Source organism: Rattus norvegicus, chromosome 4 (assembly GCF_036323735.1).
Source record: "Rattus norvegicus strain BN/NHsdMcwi chromosome 4, GRCr8, whole genome shotgun sequence".
NCBI lineage: Eukaryota > Metazoa > Chordata > Mammalia > Rodentia > Muridae > Rattus > Rattus norvegicus.
The window spans coordinates 123,644,882-123,668,256 of record NC_086022.1 but is presented as its reverse complement, the minus strand read 5'-3'; the positions used below and the strand labels follow the sequence as shown (position 1 = coordinate 123,668,256).

At 48.2% G+C, this 23,375-nt stretch overlaps 1 protein-coding gene across 2 annotated transcripts in view; it reads right to left on the bottom strand.

The window, feature by feature from the left end:
- Txnrd3 (thioredoxin reductase 3) overlaps positions 1 to 23,375 on the bottom strand; it is a 39,946-nt gene that overhangs the window by 1,457 nt on the left and 15,114 nt on the right. For both annotated transcript variants that reach the window (NM_001106609.2, NM_001184712.1), the window contains exons 6-14: positions 18,940 to 19,059; positions 11,324 to 11,466; positions 10,172 to 10,287; positions 8,786 to 9,011; positions 7,630 to 7,722; positions 4,144 to 4,220; positions 3,564 to 3,720; positions 1,712 to 1,819; positions 923 to 1,018 (exon numbers count right to left, since the gene is read on the bottom strand). In NM_001106609.2, coding sequence (NP_001100079.2) covers positions 923 to 1,018; positions 1,712 to 1,819; positions 3,564 to 3,720; positions 4,144 to 4,220; positions 7,630 to 7,722; positions 8,786 to 9,011; positions 10,172 to 10,287; positions 11,324 to 11,466; positions 18,940 to 19,059 — 1,136 coding nt within the window. The remainder of the gene's footprint in view (positions 1 to 922; positions 1,019 to 1,711; positions 1,820 to 3,563; positions 3,721 to 4,143; positions 4,221 to 7,629; positions 7,723 to 8,785; positions 9,012 to 10,171; positions 10,288 to 11,323; positions 11,467 to 18,939; positions 19,060 to 23,375) is intronic.

Genomic DNA, 23,375 nt, shown 5'->3' with positions numbered 1-23,375 from the left:
ACAGCTAAAATATGTAGGATCTCCCACAGGAAAGGAATTGAGCAGAGAACAGCCTCTCACAGGATCTGTCAAAGAAGTCAGTAGATGTGTGGTAAGAACCAACTCACACTCAAATTTACTAGCACACTCAATTTGCCCACCTGTGACTTCTGAATTACACTGAGACAGGGCCTCATGAACATGACACATTAGGCCCTACACTAGCATAATCCCAAGGCCTATAGTCTTCCTAGGAGGACTTGTGGTCCCAGTGAGCAGGAGCCTGCTCCTGACACTCCACAGAGCTCAGGAATGGCAAGTGGCGGCCACCAGCAGGGCAGCATGCAGTGGGTGTCCAGGGTGTCCAGCCACAGGCTGTCCACTGCCAAGCTCTTTCACTGGATTCTGGCCTCTATTCTGATCCTCTGTGAGGACAGAGGAAGGGACAGAGGGGACAGAGCCAGGCACAGGAGACATCCCTGTCTGCCCAAGCTCCATCAGCACCTGCCTATTGCCCTGGAGCTTCCCCGCGGGCCTCTCCTCAGCACCCCACACACGCCACACCACTGATGAACACACACAAGCATGCACTATACACAGTGCTGGGTGGTAGGCGAAGAGTTAGCAGCCCCAGTTCTAGATCATCCGTGTTCAACTATGGGCTCTGGGCAGCAGCTGACAGGTACAGCTAAGCTGAGAGCCTGCTCCTGGGCCAGCCTCTGCAACAGCTGAGAGCTTGCTCCTGCCCTCACTGCCCTCTTTAAAGATGCCATAAAAACCCAACTTGCAAGAATCCAAACTGTATTTTAAAATCTCAGTGGGTCGGGCTGGAGGTGCAGCCCAGGGTAGAGGGTATGCTTTGTCCAAATAAGGCTCTCTGGGCCCAACCCCTAGAGAAAATGGAGTAGAAGAGGAAACAATACAACACCCAGAGTTTACATACATTGTCAAATTTGTTGCAGATTATCTTTGCATAACAGGTGTTGTTGTCTCTGCCAGCAACTGTCCACTCAAGAGGCCAAAAGAAGGTGTGATACACCTAGAGCAGAGGGGAAGTTTGAGATTAACACCATACAAAACCTACTCCTCACTGTGCTCTTTAGTCCCCCTAAGCTGACGGGCAGCAGCAGCTTGTAGCATCGGAAGCCCCAGGTCCCAGCTGGAGCACACTGATGGCTGCATTAGAGCCAGGCTCCCGAAACGCCAACATGTCGCTTTTGCTTTGTGCAGCCATTAGTCAGAAATAGAAACAGCCTCCTGTTCGCTAAACTCCATTTTCAAGCATTCAGAGCATTGCTGGCCCAAGGTACCACACTAGCTGCTGTGTGGGCTAAGAAGGTGACTACTGAGACTCCTGCCTAGTGTCACAGTCACCCCAAACCTAGCAGATCAGCACACAGAGCTGCCCTGCCTCCTGAGATGAAGCACAACACCTATACTACTGACCCCAGCTCCCACCCCCCTCAGGTAGCCATGTTCCTGAGGAGGCTCCTCTGAGTTCATGGGGCCAGAGCCTTTCATACCTGCATCTCCAAAGTCCTAACTCACATACCTGACTTCCTCTCACCAGAGCTCTATTCTTTTTATCACTTTGCTGGTGAGACAGGGTTTTTTCACTTAAAACTCTCCCAAGTAGGAGGATTATTTCTCTAACATCAGCACAACAGGGACTTGCAAAGTTACAACACAGAAAGTGGCTTCAAGGACAGATGGCTGATTATAAAGGACTTACTTCCAGATTCTCCTTCGTATACATTTCAATGGCTTTCTCTTCAGACAGTCCACAACAGCCGTATTCCAGAGGTGTGAACACCGTTGTTGGGACGTTAATGTAATCACACTAGAAGAGAAACACACCAGATTTCTGTGACCTGCTTCCCCGCAAGTTTCTACAACATGGATTTGCTAAAGGCAGCTGGGGCTGTGTCAGATCAAAAGGGACTTAGTGGTTACAAGAGCTAACTGATGGAAGCCTGGAGAAGCCTAAGTGCACTGGTGAGCATGTGAAAGAGCAAGTGTGCACAAAATGTACATATTGTTTCATTTTACGTGTGGTGTTTCCCTGAATGTATGCTTGTATACCACCTTTTGTCTAGTGACTACAGAGGACAGAAAGAGGTGTTGGACCCCCTGGAACTGGAGTTACAGACAGTTGTGAGCCACTATGTGGGTATCAGGACAAACCTGGTTCTTCTCCAAGAGCTACACACACACAGGAATATGCATGCATGCACGTGAAGGCCTGGGGTTCATTCACATCAGGAATCATCCTCCATCACTCTATAACTGAGACAGGATCTCTTAGTCAAACCCAGATGGGCCTGATACAGCTAGTCTTATTGGCCATCTTGCCCTGGGAATCCCATCTCTGCTCTCCAAGGCTGGAATTTCAGGTGGTCCCACACCAAAGGTTTTGAGGGCTTCCAACTCTGGTGCTTACATGTGGTGGTAAGTGTTTAGCCACTGCCCTATCCTCCCACTTTGCTGAACTTCTGCTGAGTTCTCAGACAGGCCCTGAACTGGTCAGAAGGTAAACATCTTTGTCCTTAAGCAACACAAGCACCAGCACAGTGTTGAGAATTAGACTGATGTCTACCACTTCAAAAAACACAGGAAAAAAGTGTATTTACTGTAGTTATTAGGAGGGGAAGAGCAGGCTGAGCAGCACAACTCAAGAGACCTGAGCAGAGGCTCCTGTAGGAGCCACCAGCTGTCTTCCTGAATGAAGCTGGGGAACACAGGCCTCAAGCCTCTCCACACGGGAGGCCTCACCATGGATTTCTGGGCACCAGCCTCCTTCCATTTGTCTACCCATTACAACCACTGCCCTTGCAGACACCCCAAGTGCCATGTGTACTGTGGGGATGCACATCACACAAGCAGAGCCACCACCCTGCATCTGCCAGCCCTGCCACAGGTCCCCAGGACTACTGACAGGGCAGCATGTTATCTACCACTGAGCTACATCCCTGGCCCTGAGATAGTATCTTGATCAAAATTAGGATATCAAAACTAGTACAAATAACACTCATTGGCTACAATGCAAGGGCAGTAGTTGTAATGGGTAGTCAAATGGAAAGAAGTTGGTTTTCCGTGAGACCCAGACTTCAGACACACACATTCATACATACATACATACACACACACACACACACACACACACACACACACACCATACAAAGAGATCACACACCAAGACATACACAAAGAAAGAAAGAAAGAAAGAAAGAAAGAAAGAAAGAAAGAAAGAAAGGAAGGAAGGAAGGAAGGAAGGAAGGAAGGAAGAAAGAAAGGAGGATGCCTATGCCTATACACTTTCACTCAAACAGAAAATATATTTATTATACACAAAGAGATGTACACACAGACGCACACAGAGAAATATATACATATTTATGCACACAAACAGGCACACACAAAGACAGAGAGACACATACATATACTCACACATACACACATATAATAAACACACAAAGCACAAACACACAGATACATAGCTAGGCACACAGATATATACACAGATACATAGAGAAACACACAAACACACATATAGACTAACAGGTCAACAACAGGAATAAACTTACCTTTTCTAAAGAGATCCCAAAGAGTCTTCGAGCTAGCAGCTTGCCTGCCTGTATGGCAACAGGTGTGAGCTCTGGTTTGCCCTCCAGTACGTCCCCAATAGCATAAACATGAGGCACATTGGTCTGTTCCACATCATTTACTGGTATTTTGCCATTCCTGGTAAAGTAAGAAGGAGAGCACAGTCACTAAGGAGCTGTACTGCTAAGTGGCACCACAGCCTGGGCACTGTGGTGTCCAGTGACCTAGAAGACAGCTTAGACCATGCTTCCTGCAGGTCTGAAGCTTCCACATCCCCAGTGATCACCCAGGGCTTCAGACTGATCGAAGACACTAAAATCCACTCTAAATCATAGACAGTGGGAGGACATATTTCTATGAATATGTTTTTAGATTGCTATTGAACACATAAGCTCTTTAAGGCCTGTGCTAAGAATCCCTAATTGGCTGATTAAGGTAATAATACTTGGCTGGCATCATACTTATGGTGAGAAATATGAAGCATTAGAATGCTGTGTGTTAGCAATTAGCAGAGTTTTTATGGGGTTATGTGCAGTAACAGTGCCATGACCCTACACTTACTTCTCATTGATTTTGACCCCGATCTTCTCCAGCCCTATTTTCCTTGTACAGGAGTCACGACCAATTGCTAACAAAACCTGCATTTAGAAAGGAGACCAGAAGCATAAATTATCCCCATGAGAAGGACAAGGGAGACACCACTATAGATGCTGAGGTATTAAAGACAAACAGTGGAATACTGTGAGTGGCCTGGATCGGTAACTTAGATGGACTCTTTCTGAGACATGGCTTAGTCACCATCTTAGTTTCTTCTCTATGGCTGTGATAAAACAGCCCAACCAAAGCAACTTAGGGGAGAAAGGGTTCTGGCCACGGTTCATGGTGGGGGAAGTCAAGGCTTCAAGCTTGCTCAATCTTGCAGCGACTGGTCAGATCCCATCCACAATCAGGAAGCAGACCGTGATGGACTCAGAGGCTGCTCAGTCTCTTACATGGGCCACCGTCCCAGTCAGGGAACGGCACAGCTCACAGTGGACAAATCTTTTCATCTCAGTTAACCTAAGATAATCTTCCAAGTATGCCCACAGGTCCCCCTCCCAGGAGATTCTGTCCAGCAGTAACCATCACACTAATTTCATCCACTAAACCTGCATAAGCCCATGAGTTATGTCACCTCCAAACATACGTGTTTCTGTACTGGCCCAGAATATCTCATCCTGTGGCAGTATCTGGAGGGATTTGGTGATTAAAGTAAAATGAGGTCACATGGGTATGCCCTTCCTTTGGTTTGGATGTCTTCCATAGGCTCTTGTGTTAAAAAGTTGGTCACAGCCTGTAGTGCCCTTGGGAGCTGAGGACCCTTTGAGAGGTGGGGGTCTATGGAGAGGAAGTGAGGTCACTAGGAGTGGGCCCTCCAAGGGGATTGTGGGAGCTCAGTCCTTTCACTCACTGCTCCTGCTGTGTGCTCCAGCCCTGCTGTACTGCCTTGCCACAAGCCCACACCACACACACAGTCATGCAGTATCTACCCCGTTCTCCTGCCCCAGTTACAGAGACACACAACACCAGTGGCCCTAGCATGCCACCTAGATACACCATGCCAGGCACTGAAGAGCAAATAGCACGCTATGATAGGGCGATATCCAGGACACATTTAATCTGTGGTGACAGAACCAAGCAGGGGTGGCTGGGGACTGGCAAGGGCATGGAGCTTTCTAGACTCACAGACGTGTCCCACTGCTTTAAGGGAGTGTGCCCTGTGCCAGCACATGCATTTGCTAAAAATGGCCAACTGTACAATAGGTCTGACCATCCAACTGTAAGTTCTATATAAGCAACTGTATTCCAATGTGTTGGAAATCTTAGCTGAAATGGACTAGTTCCTAAAAGAAGATATAATAAATCAAAAGAAACTATTTCAAAAAAATCCTGCATTCACACATCTCCCTGGAGAATTTAATCCTAGAAGTTTCCATCAGTAAATTCCACCAAACATAAAATCCAATCCTAATATTCTATAAATGTCACCAGAAGACAAATAAGAGAATAAACCACTATCAGTGTCTTTCATGAACCAGAATGACCTCAACAGTCAGGTGAGCCTAAAAGGTTTAAGGTGTAAAATTTAAAAGACAATTATAAATCAAAGCCAGGCATGGCAACACCCACAGTTATTCTGGCACTTAAGAGACCGAGGCAGGAGGATCACTATGAGTTTGAGACTGACCTGAACTACATGGTGAGTTTAAAGCCAGCCATGTCTACTTATTGAGTTACTGACTCAAAAAAGCTGACAAATGCCTACATACACACATACACACACACACACACACACACACACACACACACACACACACAAATCATACAAATATGCATACACACCACACATGAGCTCTTACACATACATATATACACCAACATGATGCATTATTATAGAAATTTAAATTCTAAACAATTGAATTGAAATCGCTGAACTGGGTTGATACCAAGAATTCAAAACTAATTTAAAAATCACTTAACACCTTGACAGGTTTGAAAGACACTGACCCAACGTTTCTCAAACACTGGAGAAATCTCTGTGCTTAATTTTTAATTGAAGAAATAAACTGAGAAAAAAAAGACCCACCTGGCAAACAAAACCTAGAATGTTCTTGATTGGCCACGGCACACTGAGGGAGCATCGCTCTTTCATAAGAAGCCACCCAAGCTTGCCTCTTCTTATAGAGAACAAGAGAGTCACCCATTGTCTGTCACCACTACTTATAAACCTGGCTGGTGTGCTGTCCTGGGTGGCTTTCTAGAGCTGTGATAAAACACCGACCAACCAACTTGAGGAGGCAAGGGTTTATTTCAATTTACACTTCCGGGTCATAGACCATCTCTCAGGGAAGTCAGGGAAGGACCTCAAGCAGGAGCAGAGGCAGGAGCCATGGAGGAAGCTGCTCCCTGGCTCATGTTCAGCCTGCTTTCCTACACAGCCCAGGACTGCCGGCCTGGGGTGCCACTGCCCAATCAGGAAAACACCCCAGGACCTGCTCATACACCAGCCCGAGAGAAGTGATCTCTGGGTTGAGATTCCTTCTTCCTGGGTGTCTCCAGTCTGAGTCCAAAAAAAAAAAAAAAAAACTTAACCAGAATTACAGCAGAGAGGAGACTAAACTACTAACTGCTGAAGAATATGAATGTATGCACAGGAAATTCACACAATATAAGGAAAGGGCTTCAGGTACGATCTACACAAATAATTTTAAAATCCCACAAAATTTGGCCTTTTTGTACAGCAGCAGCATAGTAAAACACACACACACACACACACACACACACACACACACACACACACACACACACACACACCATTTGTAACCACATCACACACAGCTCCCAGGAACAAACCCATGATAGGTTCTCATCTCCTGGAGGCCTGGGTGACTGCTGATACAGCCTGGACTGATTCATCATCTTCCTGGACCACTGAACACAGCAGGCAGAGGTTGGTCTTGTGCTTGCTTATGCACTTTCTCACTTGCCTGCTCCCCCATACATTCATGTTTACTGTCTAGATAACTCCATAATGCCCATGAATAGAGAGCGCACAGAAAGTACAGTTCCTATTAAAGCTGTATCTAAGAGACCCACTGCACCTCAGCCTCTCTGGCTAATCGTGCTGGTTCAAGAATCAGGAATTGTTTGCCTTTGAAAAGAAAAACTTGATCTATTGATTTTTTTTGTTTATAAAATATACTTGATAAGAAAATTATGATAAAAATTCCAAGTAAATATATGCAAGAAATATCTGATTCTCAGAACAAGAGATCAATGTGGTTTGAATGTGAGCTTCCAGGGCTTTCTGTGCACAGTCACATATGTACACACTTCACACAAGACTCTTTACACATCACTGAACACGAGTGTGGTTGCAGCCTCCCCTCCCCATCCCACCCCACACTTGTTTCCTCTTACGAAGAGCTAGGAGCATTAAGCCTAGGGCCATTTGTCAAGGCTTTGTCTTGTCTACTCCCTTCAGGGACACTCACCACACACACTCACCGTGTTGTATGTCCCTTCTACTGTCTCTGGTCCTTCAGTGGACTTAGCCACGACTTTCAATCTTCCGGGTAAGCCTTTCTCCAACTGTTGAACCTAGTAAGGACATATGAGGTACTGACTCTAACGTGCAGACAACAAACTGATCAAAGGACACGCATGTAGAGGCGTGCTTGCAGTGTGATGATCTCATGTGTATCTGGGATCACTTGAGCTGTCTAGACTAAGCAGACAAAGAAAACATCCATATTCTCCATGTTGCAGATAGAATTAAATGGAGGATTCACTGAACAAGAGGCAGCAAAAAATAAAAAAGGAACAAAGGAAGTCTTCCAGGTATTGGTTCATTAAGTAAGTGCTCCTCTTACTGCATGAGTCAGAAAGATTAGCAGGGTCTAGGTTGGGAATGTGGTGCTTAAAGGTTACCTTGTTAGAGTTGAAGTACTCATGAGGACTCAAGCAGTGGTGTCTAAAATGCGTGTAGGGGTTCAGGAGAGACACCTCAACAGAGCTGCTAACCTGAGTACCATTAATACTCAAAGAAAACTTAAAGCTACAGATCATTCATAAACAGTGAGGGCCAGTGAAGAAATTCAGACAGAAACAAATAAAGGCCAGCATCTGCGGGCTGAGCAGACTGGATGGGAAGGCACACGCAGGGTTGCACCAGCCAGAACAGAAAGCACTCGATAGGCAGAGAAGACATGTCACTACAAGCAGCAGAGGGACCCATAATGTATGGACACAGATGTGACCACTGGGCTTCCTGAATAGCAGCTTCGAAGGAGAGAAAAACTGGAAGGAAGCATCCGACTGTGAAACAGGCAAAAACAGAGGTAGGTGTAGAGAATGTTTTAAAGGAAAAGGAACAGTGGTGAGCCAGTCAAAAGGCAGGGACAGCTGGTTCGTCTAAGGACGAAAGCTCATGAGAAATCAGAAGGACAGCCAGGAGACTGAAGGCAGGGCAGCCTTGAAAAGGTCAGGGGGGAAGAAGGGAGACTGGGGTGTGGGGGAGGGGTTGTAAACCTGGGGGTAGATATGTTACTTTCCTCACTATGTGTGTGGGGACCAATGTATTTGATGAAATGAATTAGGTTAGGAAGAGGAATTTTATAAAGAGTAAGAAAGACAGCAAATGGTCCAAGCTGCCCAGACTTACCAAAATGGGGGTGAATTTCCTTTGGAACTTGACGCCTTGTTGTTCCAGGTAGGATCCCACTTTCTCTGCCATTTCTTGATCAAAGCCACGAAGAAGGACAGAGCGTACCATGACTGTCACATCTAGCCCCAAGCCAGCCAAAAAGCCTGCACACTCCAGACCAACATACGAGGCGCCAACGATTAATGTGTTCCCTGGGCAGTATGGCAGAGAGAACAGGTCGTCGCTGTAAGAGACAAGAGGACAGAGTGCAGAAGGTAGTCATGAAATGGGTTTCTGTGTGTGCTGATCTGTTGTTGATGGCATTTTGGTGCCTCAGTGGAAACATCAAAAGAATACAACAGCCACTGGAAGCTTCCAGTCAGATCTGCCTGAAAGGCTGTAGAGAACACATGGACCAGTGAGTCCAAAGTCAAATAAGATCTACAAGCAAATTCCTGAACAAGAAGACAGAGGGCCTGGGAAGAAGGCTCAGTGGTAAAGTCACTGGCTGTTCTTACAGAGGACCTGGGCTCAGCTCCCAGCACCCATATAGTGGTTCACAGCCAACTGTTAACTCCAGTTCCAGGGCTTCTGATGCCCTCTTCTGACTTCTGCGGGCACTGTACACATGTGGTATACAGAAATACACGTAAAAATAAATAATTTTAAAAAAATAGAATAGAAAATATTTTGTTTTGCAGGGGCATCTAGTATGTGTCTAGTATATGGGGTGTGTGTAGTATATGGTGTATGGTATGTGTGAATGTAGACAGTGTATGAAAATGGATAGTACATGGTATGTAGTGTATGTGGTTGTGCTAACGTGACTGGTATATGAGATACTGTGGTATGGGTATGTATGGCTGTGTACAGTGTGTGAGACACTGTAGCGTGAGGTATGTGCAGGTGTGTACAGTGTGTGAGTAGTATGTGGCATGTGTGGTAGGTTTGGTATGTTTAACTAAACAACAGTGTGATACAAAAGTATTTCCTTGACACACACCTGCCCCATAGTCTGAGTTCCTGTAGCATCACAGTCCCTAACTTGACACCTGGGGACACTGGAGTGGACTTGCAGTGTAGAAAGAGCCACAAGAGCCATCTGCTCTTGACTGCGGGCTCACTGCTACCCTGGGCCATGCACTTCACAGCTCGGTTTCCATCTTGCTTCGGCCCCTTCCGGCAGCTACCTAGAAACAGCATGGCTTCTGGGCAGGTTCTACCAGTGACCTCACTAGCGGCCTCATCTTACATCTCGTCCCTTCAGTGTGTTAACTGCAGTTTCTTGTGTTGTGTGTACTTCTGTCATGAGTGCAAATCCTCCATGATATGTGACAGGGAACATATAACATGGAAACATTAAAATGCACAGTGCAGCAAAGTTGAAATGGTCCCGTCTCTTACCTGGTAATACAGTACTCTTTATCTCCCTGGATTCCCAAGTACCGCGGCCTTTCCCCTGTTGCTATGACAAACTTCGAAGCGGTGTAAAAAGTTTCCTGCCCTTTCTTATTGGTTGCCTTGAAAGAAGGAAAATTCATTTTTGCAAACGGTCTCATCACTACACTCACAGCAGCATCAACGGCTGTGATGGGGATGCAGAGCCAGCAGCACCATGTGACTGGTGCAATGCAGACAGCTCAACACTGTATAGCACAGTGGTCGAGGAAATACATTTCCAGGTAAGAAATTCCAACACCAACAGTGGCATTTAAGCACGTGGAGGCACAGCCAGCTGGAAGGCTACAGCTTGAGTCAGGGGCTCCTTCATGGTCCTGAAGCAGACAATTGAGGGTGGGATGGGAGAGAAGAAGCTCTGAACTTGAGCCCCGGGAGAAGATGAGTCCCCAGAAGAAGCTGGGTAGGGCAGGGCAACTCAGCCAAATGTCAGGCCTCAGACAGACTGAGAAACAAGCGACAGAGTGTGGACGGTTCAAAGGAACAACTTCAAGTTGACCAGTCCTCACTGGTCTCAGAGGGTATAAAACAATCTAAGACCCTGCCAAGATTACCTCATCCTGTTTGCAAAGAAAAGTAGAAAACAATCCAGACGCGTATCTGAAGGCACAGGGATGCACTGAGGACAGCGGCTGCTGTGTCTCCTAACTCCAGTTTAATCCTCCTGTGGTCATCCAAGCGAGCTCACTTGCTCACAGAGACTCGAGTGGATATAAGCATCACATACATAGCCATGTTAAGCAGCCCCTATGAATACTGCAGACTGGAAGTTGTCTTCATGTTCTAAAAGCTTCCCACTGCTGAAATACTTATTTTTAGTCTTTTGCACTTCAAGCTGTTTAAATATTTTGAGTAACAATGAAATGAAAGGCAAACAATACCTTTAAATTAAAAGTTCTTTAAAATGCACATGCTACGATTTAACGTCGACATGTAACCAACAAGCAGCGGTGTGAAAGCACACACGTGGGGCCACACATTGTGAGTAGGACATGCCCGCGTGGTCCTTAATTTACAACAGGGAATTTTAATTTCAGTGCAAGGCCAAATTCAATGACAGTAAAGGAAGACAGTGAACCCAGCAAATCCACATTGTACCTTTATTTTATGCAGTTCCACAAACTCCCCGAAGGAGTTGACATAGGTCACGCCTTTCTCCCGAAGAGTTACCCTGTAGCCCCAGTTCAAGGAGCCAATGTGGTTCTGGATCGCTTCCCTCATGGTCTCCCAGTTGTGCTTCACTGGAAAATAACCAGGATAAAAGTATACAGTGAGGCTTTGTTGCTGGTGTGTCCTTCATTTTGAAACAGGGCATTCTCTGCAGCCCAGGCTGGCCTTGAACTTGTGACCCTCCTGCCTCCATGGGCTATGTGTGCACCATCCCATCCAGGCAGATTGATCACGTATGAGCCATGCTACTGTTTCAAAGACAAGATCATGGTGTGACTTAGTCTTCCCTGCACCTGCTCTGCTTTCTTCTTCTCCTTTCAGCTTCGCATGACAAAGTTTGGGAGAGAGAAGAGACAGAGTTCTGAGAAGAAAAATGGGAAAGCCACAGAGAGGTGCACATCCCACATGGTGATGCCCACCATGCAAGGGGAAGGCCACACTGTCACAGGGAGCACCTCCCAAAAGCCCTTCTTACACCCTGGGGCATGTGCTTCTCCCAGCCCCTTGGATAGGAAGATGTCCTCAGGCTGGGACAGACACGGAAATCCTTCTCCCTGGGCATGGACGGGTGCAGAACGCTGTACAACACTGTTAAAATCACAGGGTAAATTCATCATAAGCTCGGGTTTTCTGTCTATCTTCCTAGAGATGAACAAAAAGGTTGGAAGATGGGTGACCTGACTCTCTCCTTGGCAGCTGTTAAGATGTTCCCTTGTGCCCTGGCTGTCTTAAGCAAGAGGACAAACAGCCAGCAGGACTACCCTTTAGCCATCACCAGCCATTCTGAACACTCTACAGATACCTTAAAGAAACTGCACAACCCCCATAGCCGCTGGAGCTCCTGGAGGTGTAGCCCCATCCAGAGCTGATTCAAACAGTCTGCACTAGATTCTCTGCTGTCATGAGCCTTGGTGACCACTTGGTGACTCTGTAGCCACTTCCTGAGGCCTGAGTAGGAGTTCTTCCTCTGCAGACCCAGCAGAAAGACTGCTGTGCCTTGTGCTAAAAGGGACAATAATGTGACTATGGTTGATGCAAACAGAAACCTTCCTTTGCATAGAAGGTTTGTTTTGGTGGTAGTAATGCCCCTTCTCTGAACATAAGACTCTTCCTCTCACTCACCAGATTGGGGCGGGCATATGGGCAACCTCTCCTGTGCTACCTCCCTTAGGGTTGCAATATTAGGCCAAGGAAAACACTTATCTCAAGGTGTCTTCCTTATTTTTAGTACAGCAGGCTGAGCTCAAACCAGCAGCAGGGACAGCAGACTATGGAACAGCCACTGCCATACCAGCTGCAACAGAGGTGGGGCTGGGGAGGGCAGCCAGCGGGTCAAGCTGCAGAAGAGGGGAGCTATGGGCCAATCGAGGCCTTGGCAGCAAAGGAGGCAGGGCTGCTCTGCATAGAGCAGACAACTAGAGGCCATGCCCTGAAGCCAAGGTTAGGGCTATGGAAACCACCAGAGCTCATGACAAGGGGCAGAGCTGCGGAACCTGCAGGTGACAACTGTCTGAGGAGCTGTGAGCTGCTGCAGCTGCCTTGGCAAACTGCAAAACTCATCTCGCCTAGGGATGGGGAATCCCCACTTCCTAAGCCTTCCAAGATACCCCATCCCTCCCTGTTCCTGATGCTGCCCAAGACCTGTAACATTAGAGGGCGCCACCCTGCTGCCACTCCTTCCTGTCGGAAACCACAGCCTGCTTCTTTACTACAAAGCAACAGTCTGATCCTAACATTTCTTTATAATAAATGAGGTTTGAACTCAAGAGTTGCCTTTTGTCTTACAATGCTCTACCTGACACAAGGCGAGGATCCAACTGCTAGGCCTTTCTGCCACCCCTGCCTCTTCTAGGTGGGACTACATCTTGTCTACAAGTGCTGGACCTACAAGTGGATACGCACCTCTGTGTAGCTCCACATTTATAAGACATAAGGGCCTGCCTGGGGAATCTGGTCATAACTGGATGAGAGTCCAGAAACAAACCAGCAACCAAGGGACATGGCCCCCTCCCTCCCTTTCTTTCTCTCCCCCTCACTCTCTCTTCCCCTCCTCCTTCTCCCCCTCCCCTCTCTTCCCCTGTCTCTCCCTCTCTCCCCAGCCCCCATCTGAGAAAGCCCCTCTCCTCTCCAGTACAGTCAATATGGAGAGCCTGCCTCCCCAGGGCACTAGGGTAAGGGAGCTCTAGGATTTTGCTGGAAGATTGTCTTTGTATACTCTCAGATGCGAAGTTCTTCACAGTGGCACATGTTTGCAAATCCCACCCCTTATAGGTCTTCCGTTCCAACACTCTGGAAAACTTTGACTACAGGGGTCCTATACATTCTCTTCACAAGCCAAATGACCTTTACTGTTAAAAGTAGGGTCCCAAACATGGTTGTGCATCAGCCTGCCTATCCCGTGAGTAACCAAGTCCCAGATCCCCTGAGCTTTCCCGGGAGACTGACTGGCCAAATCTAGGACCTGGCTCTGTTCCACCCTGTGTCTGTTCCGTCAGAGCAAACCGGATGAGAAAATTCACCCGCTGTTCTGAGAAAGCTCAGCCAGTCTCACAAGTTTATTTTCAATGTAAACTTTAAAATGATCACTTTTGAGCTTTGAAGGGAAAAAATAAGGTCTCAGATTGTGCTGGGTCTGCATAGTCATGAGATAATCTCGAGATATGGCCTCTTCATAATATTGAGACAAGGCCTCTAATTCGCAGTACTTTTTGGTGCGCACTAACAGTCTTCCCATGTACACCGCTAGCTCTGCTCCAAGGCATCTCGTCATTTTTGTCATTTTTCACTATATTTTTAGCTTGTTATGGCTGGCAAGTAAGAAATGTGATTTTCACACTAACTGAACTAATTAATTCTAATATTGCTAAGCTCAATCTTTTATATGCTCTAGATAAATTGTATCATGTTAGACCTTTCCATTAACCCTTTCCAAGCATGTTCCTTTCTTTGCTGTCCAACTTCATCCTACACTGGCCAAAGGCATTACAGCCACAACACAGGGTGGCCCTGGGGCACTGTGGTCACTCACTAGATAGTCCTGGGGCACTGTGGTCACTCACTAGATAGTCCTGGGGCACTGTGGTCACTCACTAGATAGTCCTGGGGCACTGTGGTCACTCACTAGATAGTCCTGGGGCACTGTGGTCACTCACTAGGTGGTTCTGGGGCACTGTGGTCACTCACTAGGTGGCTCTGGGGCACTGTGGTCACTCACTAGGTGGCTCTGGGGCACTGTGGTCACTCACTAGTACTCTGGGGCACTGTGGTCACTCACTAGGTGGTTCTGGGGCACTGTGATCACTCACTAGATAGTCCTGGGGCACTGTGGTCACTCACTAGGTGGTTCTGGGACACTGTGGTCACTCACTAGGTGGCTCTGGGGCACTGTGATCACTCACTAGGTGGCTCTGGGGCACTGTGGTCACTCACTAGATAGTCCTGGGGCACTGTGGTCACTCACTAGGTGGCTCTGGGGCACTGTGGTCACTCACTAGTGCTCTGGGGCACTGTGGTCACTCACTAGGTGGTTCTGGGGCACTGTGATCACTCACTAGATAGTCCTGGGGCACTGTGGTCACTCACTAGGTGGTTCTGGGGCACTGTGGTCACTCACTAGGTGGTTCTGGGGCACTGTGGTCACTCACTAGGTGGTTCTGGGACACTGTGGTCACTCACTAGGTGGCTCTGGGGCACTGTGGACATGCACTAGGTGGCTCTGGAGCACTGTGGTCACTCACTAGGTGGTTCTGGGGCACTGTGGTCACTCACTAGTGCTCTGGGGCACTGTGGTCACTCACTAGGTGGTTCTGGGGCACTGTGGTCACTCACTAGATAGTCCTGGGGCACTGTGGTCACTCACTAGGTGGTTCTGGGGCACTGTGGTCACTCACTAGGTGGCTCTGGGGCACTGTGGTCACTCACTAGGTGGTCCTGGGGCACTGTGGTCACTCACTAGGTGGCTCTGGGGCACTGTGATCACTCACTAGGTGGCTCTGGGGCACTGTGGTCACTCACTAGGTGGCCCTGGGGCACTGTGGTCACTCACTAGACAGTCCTGGGGCACTGTGGTCACTCACTAGGTGGCTCTGGGGCACTGTGGTCACTCACTAGATAGTCCTGGGGCACTGTGGTCACTCACTAGGTGGTTCTGGGGCACTGTGGTCACTCACTAGGTGGCTCTGGGGCACTGTGGTCACTCACTAGGTGGCTCTGGGGCACTGTGGTCACTCACTAGTACTCTGGGGCACTGTGGTCACTCACTAGGTGGTTCTGGGGCACTGTGATCACTCACTAGATAGTCCTGGGGCACTGTGGTCACTCACTAGGTGGTTCTGGGGCACTGTGGTCACTCACTAGGTGGTTCTGGGGCACTGTGGTCACTCACTAGGTGGTTCTGGGACACTGTGGTCACTCACTAGGTGGCTCTGGGGCACTGTGATCACTCACTAGGTGGCTCTGGGGCACTGTGGTCACTCACTAGATAGTCCTGGGGCACTGTGGTCACTCACTAGGTGGCTCTGGGGCACTGTGGTCACTCACTAGTGCTCTGGGGCACTGTGGTCACTCACTAGGTGGTTCTGGGGCACTGTGATCACTCACTAGATAGTCCTGGGGCACTGTGGTCACTCACTAGGTGGTTCTGGGGCACTGTGGTCACTCACTAGGTGGTTCTGGGGCACTGTGGTCACTCACTAGGTGGTTCTGGGACACTGTGGTCACTCACTAGGTGGCTCTGGGGCACTGTGGACATGCACTAGGTGGCTCTGGAGCACTGTGGTCACTCACTAGGTGGTTCTGGGGCACTGTGGTCACTCACTAGGTGGTTCTGGGACACTGTGGTCACTCACTAGGTGGCTCTGGGGCACTGTGGACATGCACTAGGTGGCTCTGGAGCACTGTGGTCACTCACTAGGTGGTTCTGGGGCACTGTGGTCACTCACTAGGTGGCCCTGGGGCACTGTGGTCACTCACTAGGTGGCTCTGGGGCACTGTGGTCACTCACTAGTGCTCTGGGGCACTGTGGTCACTCACTAGGTGGTTCTGGGGCACTGTGGACATGCACTAGGTGGCTCTGGAGCACTGTGGTCACTCACTAGGTGGTTCTGGGGCACTGTGGTCACTCACTAGATAGTCCTGGGGCACTGTGGTCACTCACTAGGTGGTCCTGGGGCACTGTGGTCACTCACTAGGTGGCTCTGGGGCACTGTGGTCACTCACTAGGTGGCCCTGGGGCACTGTGGTCACTCACTAGGTGTTCTGGGGCACTGTGGTCACTCACTAGGTTTTCCGGGGCACTGTGGCCACTCACTAGGTGGTCCTGGGGCACTGTGGTCACTCACTAGGTGTTCTGGGGCACTGTGGTCACTCACTAGGTATTCTGGGGCACTGTGGTCACTAGGTGTTCTGGGGCACTGTGGTCACTCATTAGGTTTTCCGGGGCACTGTGGTCACTCACTAGGTGTTCTGGGGCACCGTGGTCACTCACTAGGTGTTCTGGGGCACTGTGGTCACTAGGTGTTCTGGGGCACTGTGGTCACTCATTAGGTTTTCCGGGGCACTGTGGTCACTCACTAGGTGTTCTGGGGCACTGTGGTCACTCACTAGGTGGCCCTGGGGCACTTCAGCCATGCACTGGGCAGCTCCAACTCACACGTGACACAGACCCAAGCTGTTCAGTAAACCCTTGCTTCCCACCCTTCATCCTAAAAAGTTTCTTGTGTTAGCCTTGCTGACAGAGTCTTTAAAGCACTGTAGGTCTGAGATTTCCATCAAATGCCTTTGGGTCACCATTAGACCCTAGGGTTGTGGCTGTACTTCCCTGACAAAGGTCCCTCTTCTTACCTACTGTGAGCCCTCAGAAGTGATATAAATTCCTTTAAGACACTAATGCCTGTCACCTGAGTTACCTGTACAAGCTGCAGTTTTGTGTTTAAATTCACTTGGTACTGTAGTTACTTTAGCCTCAACTCTTCTTGAGTCTTAAACTATCCCAGCCTCCTGTTTGCTAGTCTTGTCAATCTATGGATCTCCCCAGTCCCTACTTTATCACCACAGGCTGACTCTGCTTCACAGTTCCCACTCTCTCCAGGTGACCCTTCCCCCCAGAGAGCTAACCTAGGATGTTGGGCAGATGCTTTCAGTGGAATAGGAAGCAACAGAAGGATTCGTGGAGAAAGCGCGTTCTTCAATACAGAAGTCCTGAAACCAAGCCACCAGGCAGAGAGGCTTGATCCCATCTACAACTGCCAGACCCTACACTAGTGCTCTCCGGTGAGTTGCCTGGTGAAATGGGTCTAGTCTCACCTCAACTCTACCAGCTACTGAGCCGACCTGTGCTGTCTATTTCAGTGAACCACCACCCATGCCCTTCACACAACCTGATGCCTGCCTCTCTCCTCCACCCTGGGTAAATCTGCTGTCTCTACAATTGTCTATCACCTATAATACGGTTGACAGGTGAAGGCCATATCTATATCAAGGTCTCTGGAGACAGACGACTCATTCATGATTTTTAAAACCTCCACAGTCTTCTGATATAGCCACTATGAAGACCCTCCACCCTTGTGTCTCGCTGCCCATCATATCCAGTCACATCTGCATCTTCAGCATCCCTAAATCCACTTCCCACTCTCGGCCTTGACATCTTGGTTCAGGCTGGTGGCATTTCTTGTGTCTTAGTGTTTCAGGAAGGATCTGAACTCCAAAGCTGTGGCCTGCCTCTCTCCTGCCTGAGCTTCATGCGGTCTCCTCCCCCACCCCCCATCACCTCTGAGGTAAAACCTAACTGCTTAGCTCTCTGAGCTCACTTCCTCTACTATCTTTACCCACCCCATATACCATATAGTCTCACATCTACAGTTTTGGTCAACCTGCTCCTGGCCCTAATGTCCTCCTCCTTTGTGGCTTTCAAGGTACAGCTTGAACTGGGCATGGTGGTTCATGCCCATTGTCACAGCTACTCAGGAGGTAGAGGTACTCTTACCACTTGAGTTTATGAGTTCAAATCCCACCAGGGGAACATGGTAAGCAAGCCCTTGCCTCAAAAAGAAAAAGGGGAAAGAGTGTCTAACATAACAGAGGTCAGAGGATTACTTCATCCTCACAGCTTTTCTTGGTGCTCCTCTGATGCTGCAGGGGGGCATCAGGCACCCCCACAGGCACTCTGCAGAGTTGGTGCTGCTTCTGGACAGGATCTGTGGTCATTACCCTGCATGGCAGAGCCCAGACAGCAAGCAGGAATGGGACTCAAGATTCTTATCCAATATTCAACACCACCACAACAAACTTTCATTCTATTTTCTTCACGCTTGAAAAAAAAGTCTGAAAATGGCCATCACTGCCTCCCACCTTCTGCTGAGGGTCTGGCCTTGCTCAAGTTAGGTCTCTAGGCCTAAGGCCTAGAACAGCAGCCAAGCTACAGCCTCTGCAGCTGGTGGGCAGAGTGGGTGTGCCTAAGGAATGCTGACTGGGTGCAAGACAGTCAATGCAGAGTTGTGGGCTCAGTCCTTCTGGAGTACTCCCGCCCTGGCTCACCCACTGCTCACCCTGCTGGTTATAATCCCAGCCATATTTCCTCGCATCTTGCAGAGCATGCCCCAGGAGGGCTGCCTGATGCATCAGCTTCTTAGGGATACAGCCTACATTCACACAGGTGCCGCCAAGGCCTGAAAAGAAAACAGCACGTCAGTGTCTCCCAGGTGGTAAGCATGCTTTCGTGAGGTTTCTCAATTTGCTGCCAGGCATAGAGAGGTAAACTCAAGTGGTGGCAGAGACGACTTTCATCCTCCAAATGAGGCACAAGTGGGTAAGTCGACTATCTAACTTGCAGACAACCCAGTAATATGGGAAAATCCAAAGCTATATGAAAAGCTCTGGAGACAGAATCCAGAGTTTCACTTGTGTCTGATGCTTGAAAGTGAGAGGCTCCCCGGCTAATGAGGTAAGTGCTGTACACTTAGACATCAGCTTCCAGGATCTCTCTCTAACTCTCATTCCTCTGAGCCAACTGTCAGTCCTCGCCAGCTGCCTAGGAGCAGCTACTCTGATTGTGACCTGCACAAAGCAGGCCAGGTCTGTGCACCCCTTGTCAGGACCCAAGTAAGGAACTCCCCAATGCACTCTCCAGTGCACAGACTAGTAGGATGGTTTCTGGATGAGAGAGGAGAAAAGCAGGGAAGAGGCCGAAGAAGGGAAGATGGGTAGACAACTGGACAAGTCAAGGAGCAAGCAAGGAGCACTGCTGTACCCTGGGAATTCCAGACTAAAGCCTTGAATTAGCCTGAATTTCAAACAATGCTTTTTTTGTACTTTTACCTATCATGGTTCTGGGTGGAACAAGAAAGCGCCATCAGGCTGGGTACAGAACAGAGGTCACAGATCAATGATGATGCAGTTTAGACAGAAGAGTGCATGGACTGAGCAGTCCCCAGAGTCATGACCATGAGAAGAAGCAAGGAGTCAGAGGGAGGGCAGGACCCAGAGCCAGTGGCATTGACCATGTGCGGCTTTCCAGATGATGAGGCCAGGCATGTCAGGACCCTAGATTCCCTCCCCTGTCCCCTTACTGTTCCAAACTGACAAAACCCAGTCTGACACCAGAGTCACAGAGATGACCAGATGTCAGGCATTTGGCCCAGAGCAGACCAAAGACTAAAGAATGTACTTGAAGCATGAATGAACATTCTGTACAAAATCTGTATGCTCTGTTTTATTGAGAAAAGGGGGTAAACCCCTACACACGCCCGCGCGTGCGCGCGCGCGCGCACACACACACACACACGGCAAGGTGCACACTCTGCCCTGCAACACACAGCCATGGTGCATGGCCAGGACCATGTGTACTGCTCCTGCAACCAAGGGGCAATGGTAGTAGACACTGACAATGGCAGCCACTGTACGGCCACATGCCCAGCTGTGAGCCTGAGATAGAAACAGAAAGTGACCAGGATACACACACCATGTGCACTGTGACTGCAACAGTAAGAGAGCACTGGCACATGCACACAAAATCTATGGCAGAAGCATGGGTGGCTGGGTCACAGTAACACATTTCTCTTTGTTCCTTTACAGAGTCTGCACCCATAGATAGCTGCCCTGCTGAGACTGGGGTGGGTTGCCTGAGATGACAGGGACGAAGCTGCCTGTAAGAGCAGAGAAAAGCAGCACCCCACGAGCGAACTTGAGCCTCGGGACCACAGGTAAGACCAAATTTTCTGCTGCAAGAAAGCTGCCTGGTGAGCTTGGGACACACGGAAGCAGAATTTCTCTAGAACCGGGCACGTTCTGTGTTTACCGGAAGTCCCACACCCGCGGATCCCGGCCCGCAGCAGCTCTCTGCTCCCAGACCCGGTGAGAGAGAGACCCAACCGCCTGGTCAGGTGGGCACTCCTGAGGCTGCAGAGCAGAAGAGACCACCAACACTGCTCACCCCTGCCCACATCCCTGGCCCAAGAGGAAACTGTATAAGGCCTCTGGGCTCCCGTGGGGGAGGGCCCAGGAGCGGCAGGACCCCTTCCGAAGACACCGCCGGACCCTGAAGGAAACAGACCGGATAAACAGTTCTCTGCACCCAAATCCCGTGGGAGGGAGAGCTAAACCTTCAGAGAGGCAGACAGGCCTGGGAAACCAGAAGAGACTGCTCCCTGCACACACATCTCGGACGCCAGAGGAAAAAGCCAAAGACCATCTGGAACCCTGGTGCACTGAAGCTCCCGGAAGGGGCGGCACAGGTCTTCCTGGTTGCTGCCGCTGCAGAGAGCCCCTGGACAGCACCCCACGAGCAAACCTGAGCCTCGGGACCAAAGGTAAGACCAAATTTTCTGCTGCAAGAAAGCTGCCTGGTGAACTCAAGACACAGGCCCACAGGAACAGCTGAAGACCTGTAGAGAGGAAAAACTACACGCCCGAAAGCAGAACACTCTGTCCCCATAACTGACTGAAAGAGAGGAAAACAGGTCTACAGCACTCCTGACACACAGGCTTATAGGACAGTCTAGCCACTGTCAGAAATAGCAGAACAAAGTAACACTAGAGATAATCTGATGGCGAGAGGCAAGCGCAGGAACCCAAGCAACAGAAACCAAGACTACATGCCATCATCGGAGCCCAATTCTCCCACCAAAACAAACATGGAATATCCAAACACACCAGAAAAGCAAGATCTAGTTTCAAAATCATATTTGATCATGATGCTGGAGGACTTCAGGAAAGACCTGAACACACTTAGGGAAGCACAGGAAAACATTAATAAACAAGTAAAAGCCTACAGAGAGGAATCGCAAAAATCCCTGAAAGAATTCCAGGAAAACACAATCAAACAGTTGAAGGAATTAAAAATGGAAATAGAAGCAATCAAGAAAGAACACATGGAAACAACCCTGGATATAGAAAACCAAAAGAAGAGACAAGGAGCTGTAGATACAAGCTTCACCAACAGAATACAAGAGATGGAAGAGAGAATCTCAGGAGCAGAAGATTCCATAGAAATCATTGACTCAACTGTCAAAGATAATGTAAAGCGGAAAAAGCTACTGGTCCAAAACATACAGGAAATCCAGGACTCAATGAGAAGATCAAACCTAAGGATAATAGGTATAGAAGAGAGTGAAGACTCCCAGCTCAAAGGACCAGTAAATATCTTCAACAAAATCATAGAAGAAAACTTCCCTAACCTAAAAAAAGAGATACCCATAGACATACAGGAAGCCTACAGAACTCCAAATAGATTGGACCAGAAAAGAAACACCTCCCGTCACATAATTGTCAAAACACCAAACGCACAAAATAAAGAAAGAATATTAAAAGCAGTAAGGGAAAAAGGTCAAGTAACATATAAAGGGAGACCTATCAGAATCACACCAGACTTCTCGCCAGAAACTATGAAGGCCAGAAGATCCTGGACTGATGTTATACAGACCCTAAGAGAACACAAATGCCAGCCCAGATTACTGTATCCAGCAAAACTCTCAATTAACATTGATGGAGAAACCAAGATATTCCATGACAAAACCAAATTTACACAATATCTTTCTACAAATCCAGCACTACAAAGGATAATAAATGGTAAAGCCCAACATAAGGAGGCAAGCTATACCCTAGAAGAAGCAAGAAACTAATCGTCTTGGCAACAAAACAAAGAGAATGAAAGCACACAAACATAACCTCACATCAAATATGAATATAACGGGAAGCAATAATCACTATTCCTTAATATCTCTCAATATCAATGGCCTCAACTCCCCAATAAAAAGACATAGATTAACAAACTGGATACGCAACGAAGACCCTGCATTCTGCTGCCTACAGGAAACACACCTCAGAGACAAAGACAGACACTACCTCAGAGTGAAAGGCTGGAAAACAACTTTCCAAGCAAATGGTCAGAAGAAGCAAGCTGGAGTAGCCATTCTAATATCAAATAAAATCAATTTCCAACTAAAAGTCATCAAAAAAGATAAGGAAGGACACTTCATATTCATCAAAGGAAAAATCAACCAAGATGAACTCTCAATCCTAAATATCTATGCCCCAAATACAAGGGCACCTACATATGTAAAAGAAACCTTACTAAAGCTCAAAACACACATTGCACCTCACACAATAATAGTGGGAGATTTCAACACCCCACTCTCATCAATGGACAGATCATGGAAACAGAAATTAAACAGTGATGTAGACAGACTAAGAGAAGTCATGAGCCAAATGGACTTAACGGATATTTATAGAACATTCTATCCTAAAGCAAAAGGATATACCTTCTTCTCAGCTCCTCATGGTACTTTCTCCAAAATTGACCATATAATTGGTCAAAAAACGGGCCTCAACAGGTACAGAAAGATAGAAATAATCCCATGCGTGCTATCGGACCACCACGGCCTAAAACTGGTCTTCAATAACAATAAGGGAAGAATGCCCACATATACGTGGAAATTGAACAATGCTCTACTCAATGATAACCTGGTCAAGGAAGAAATAAAGAAAT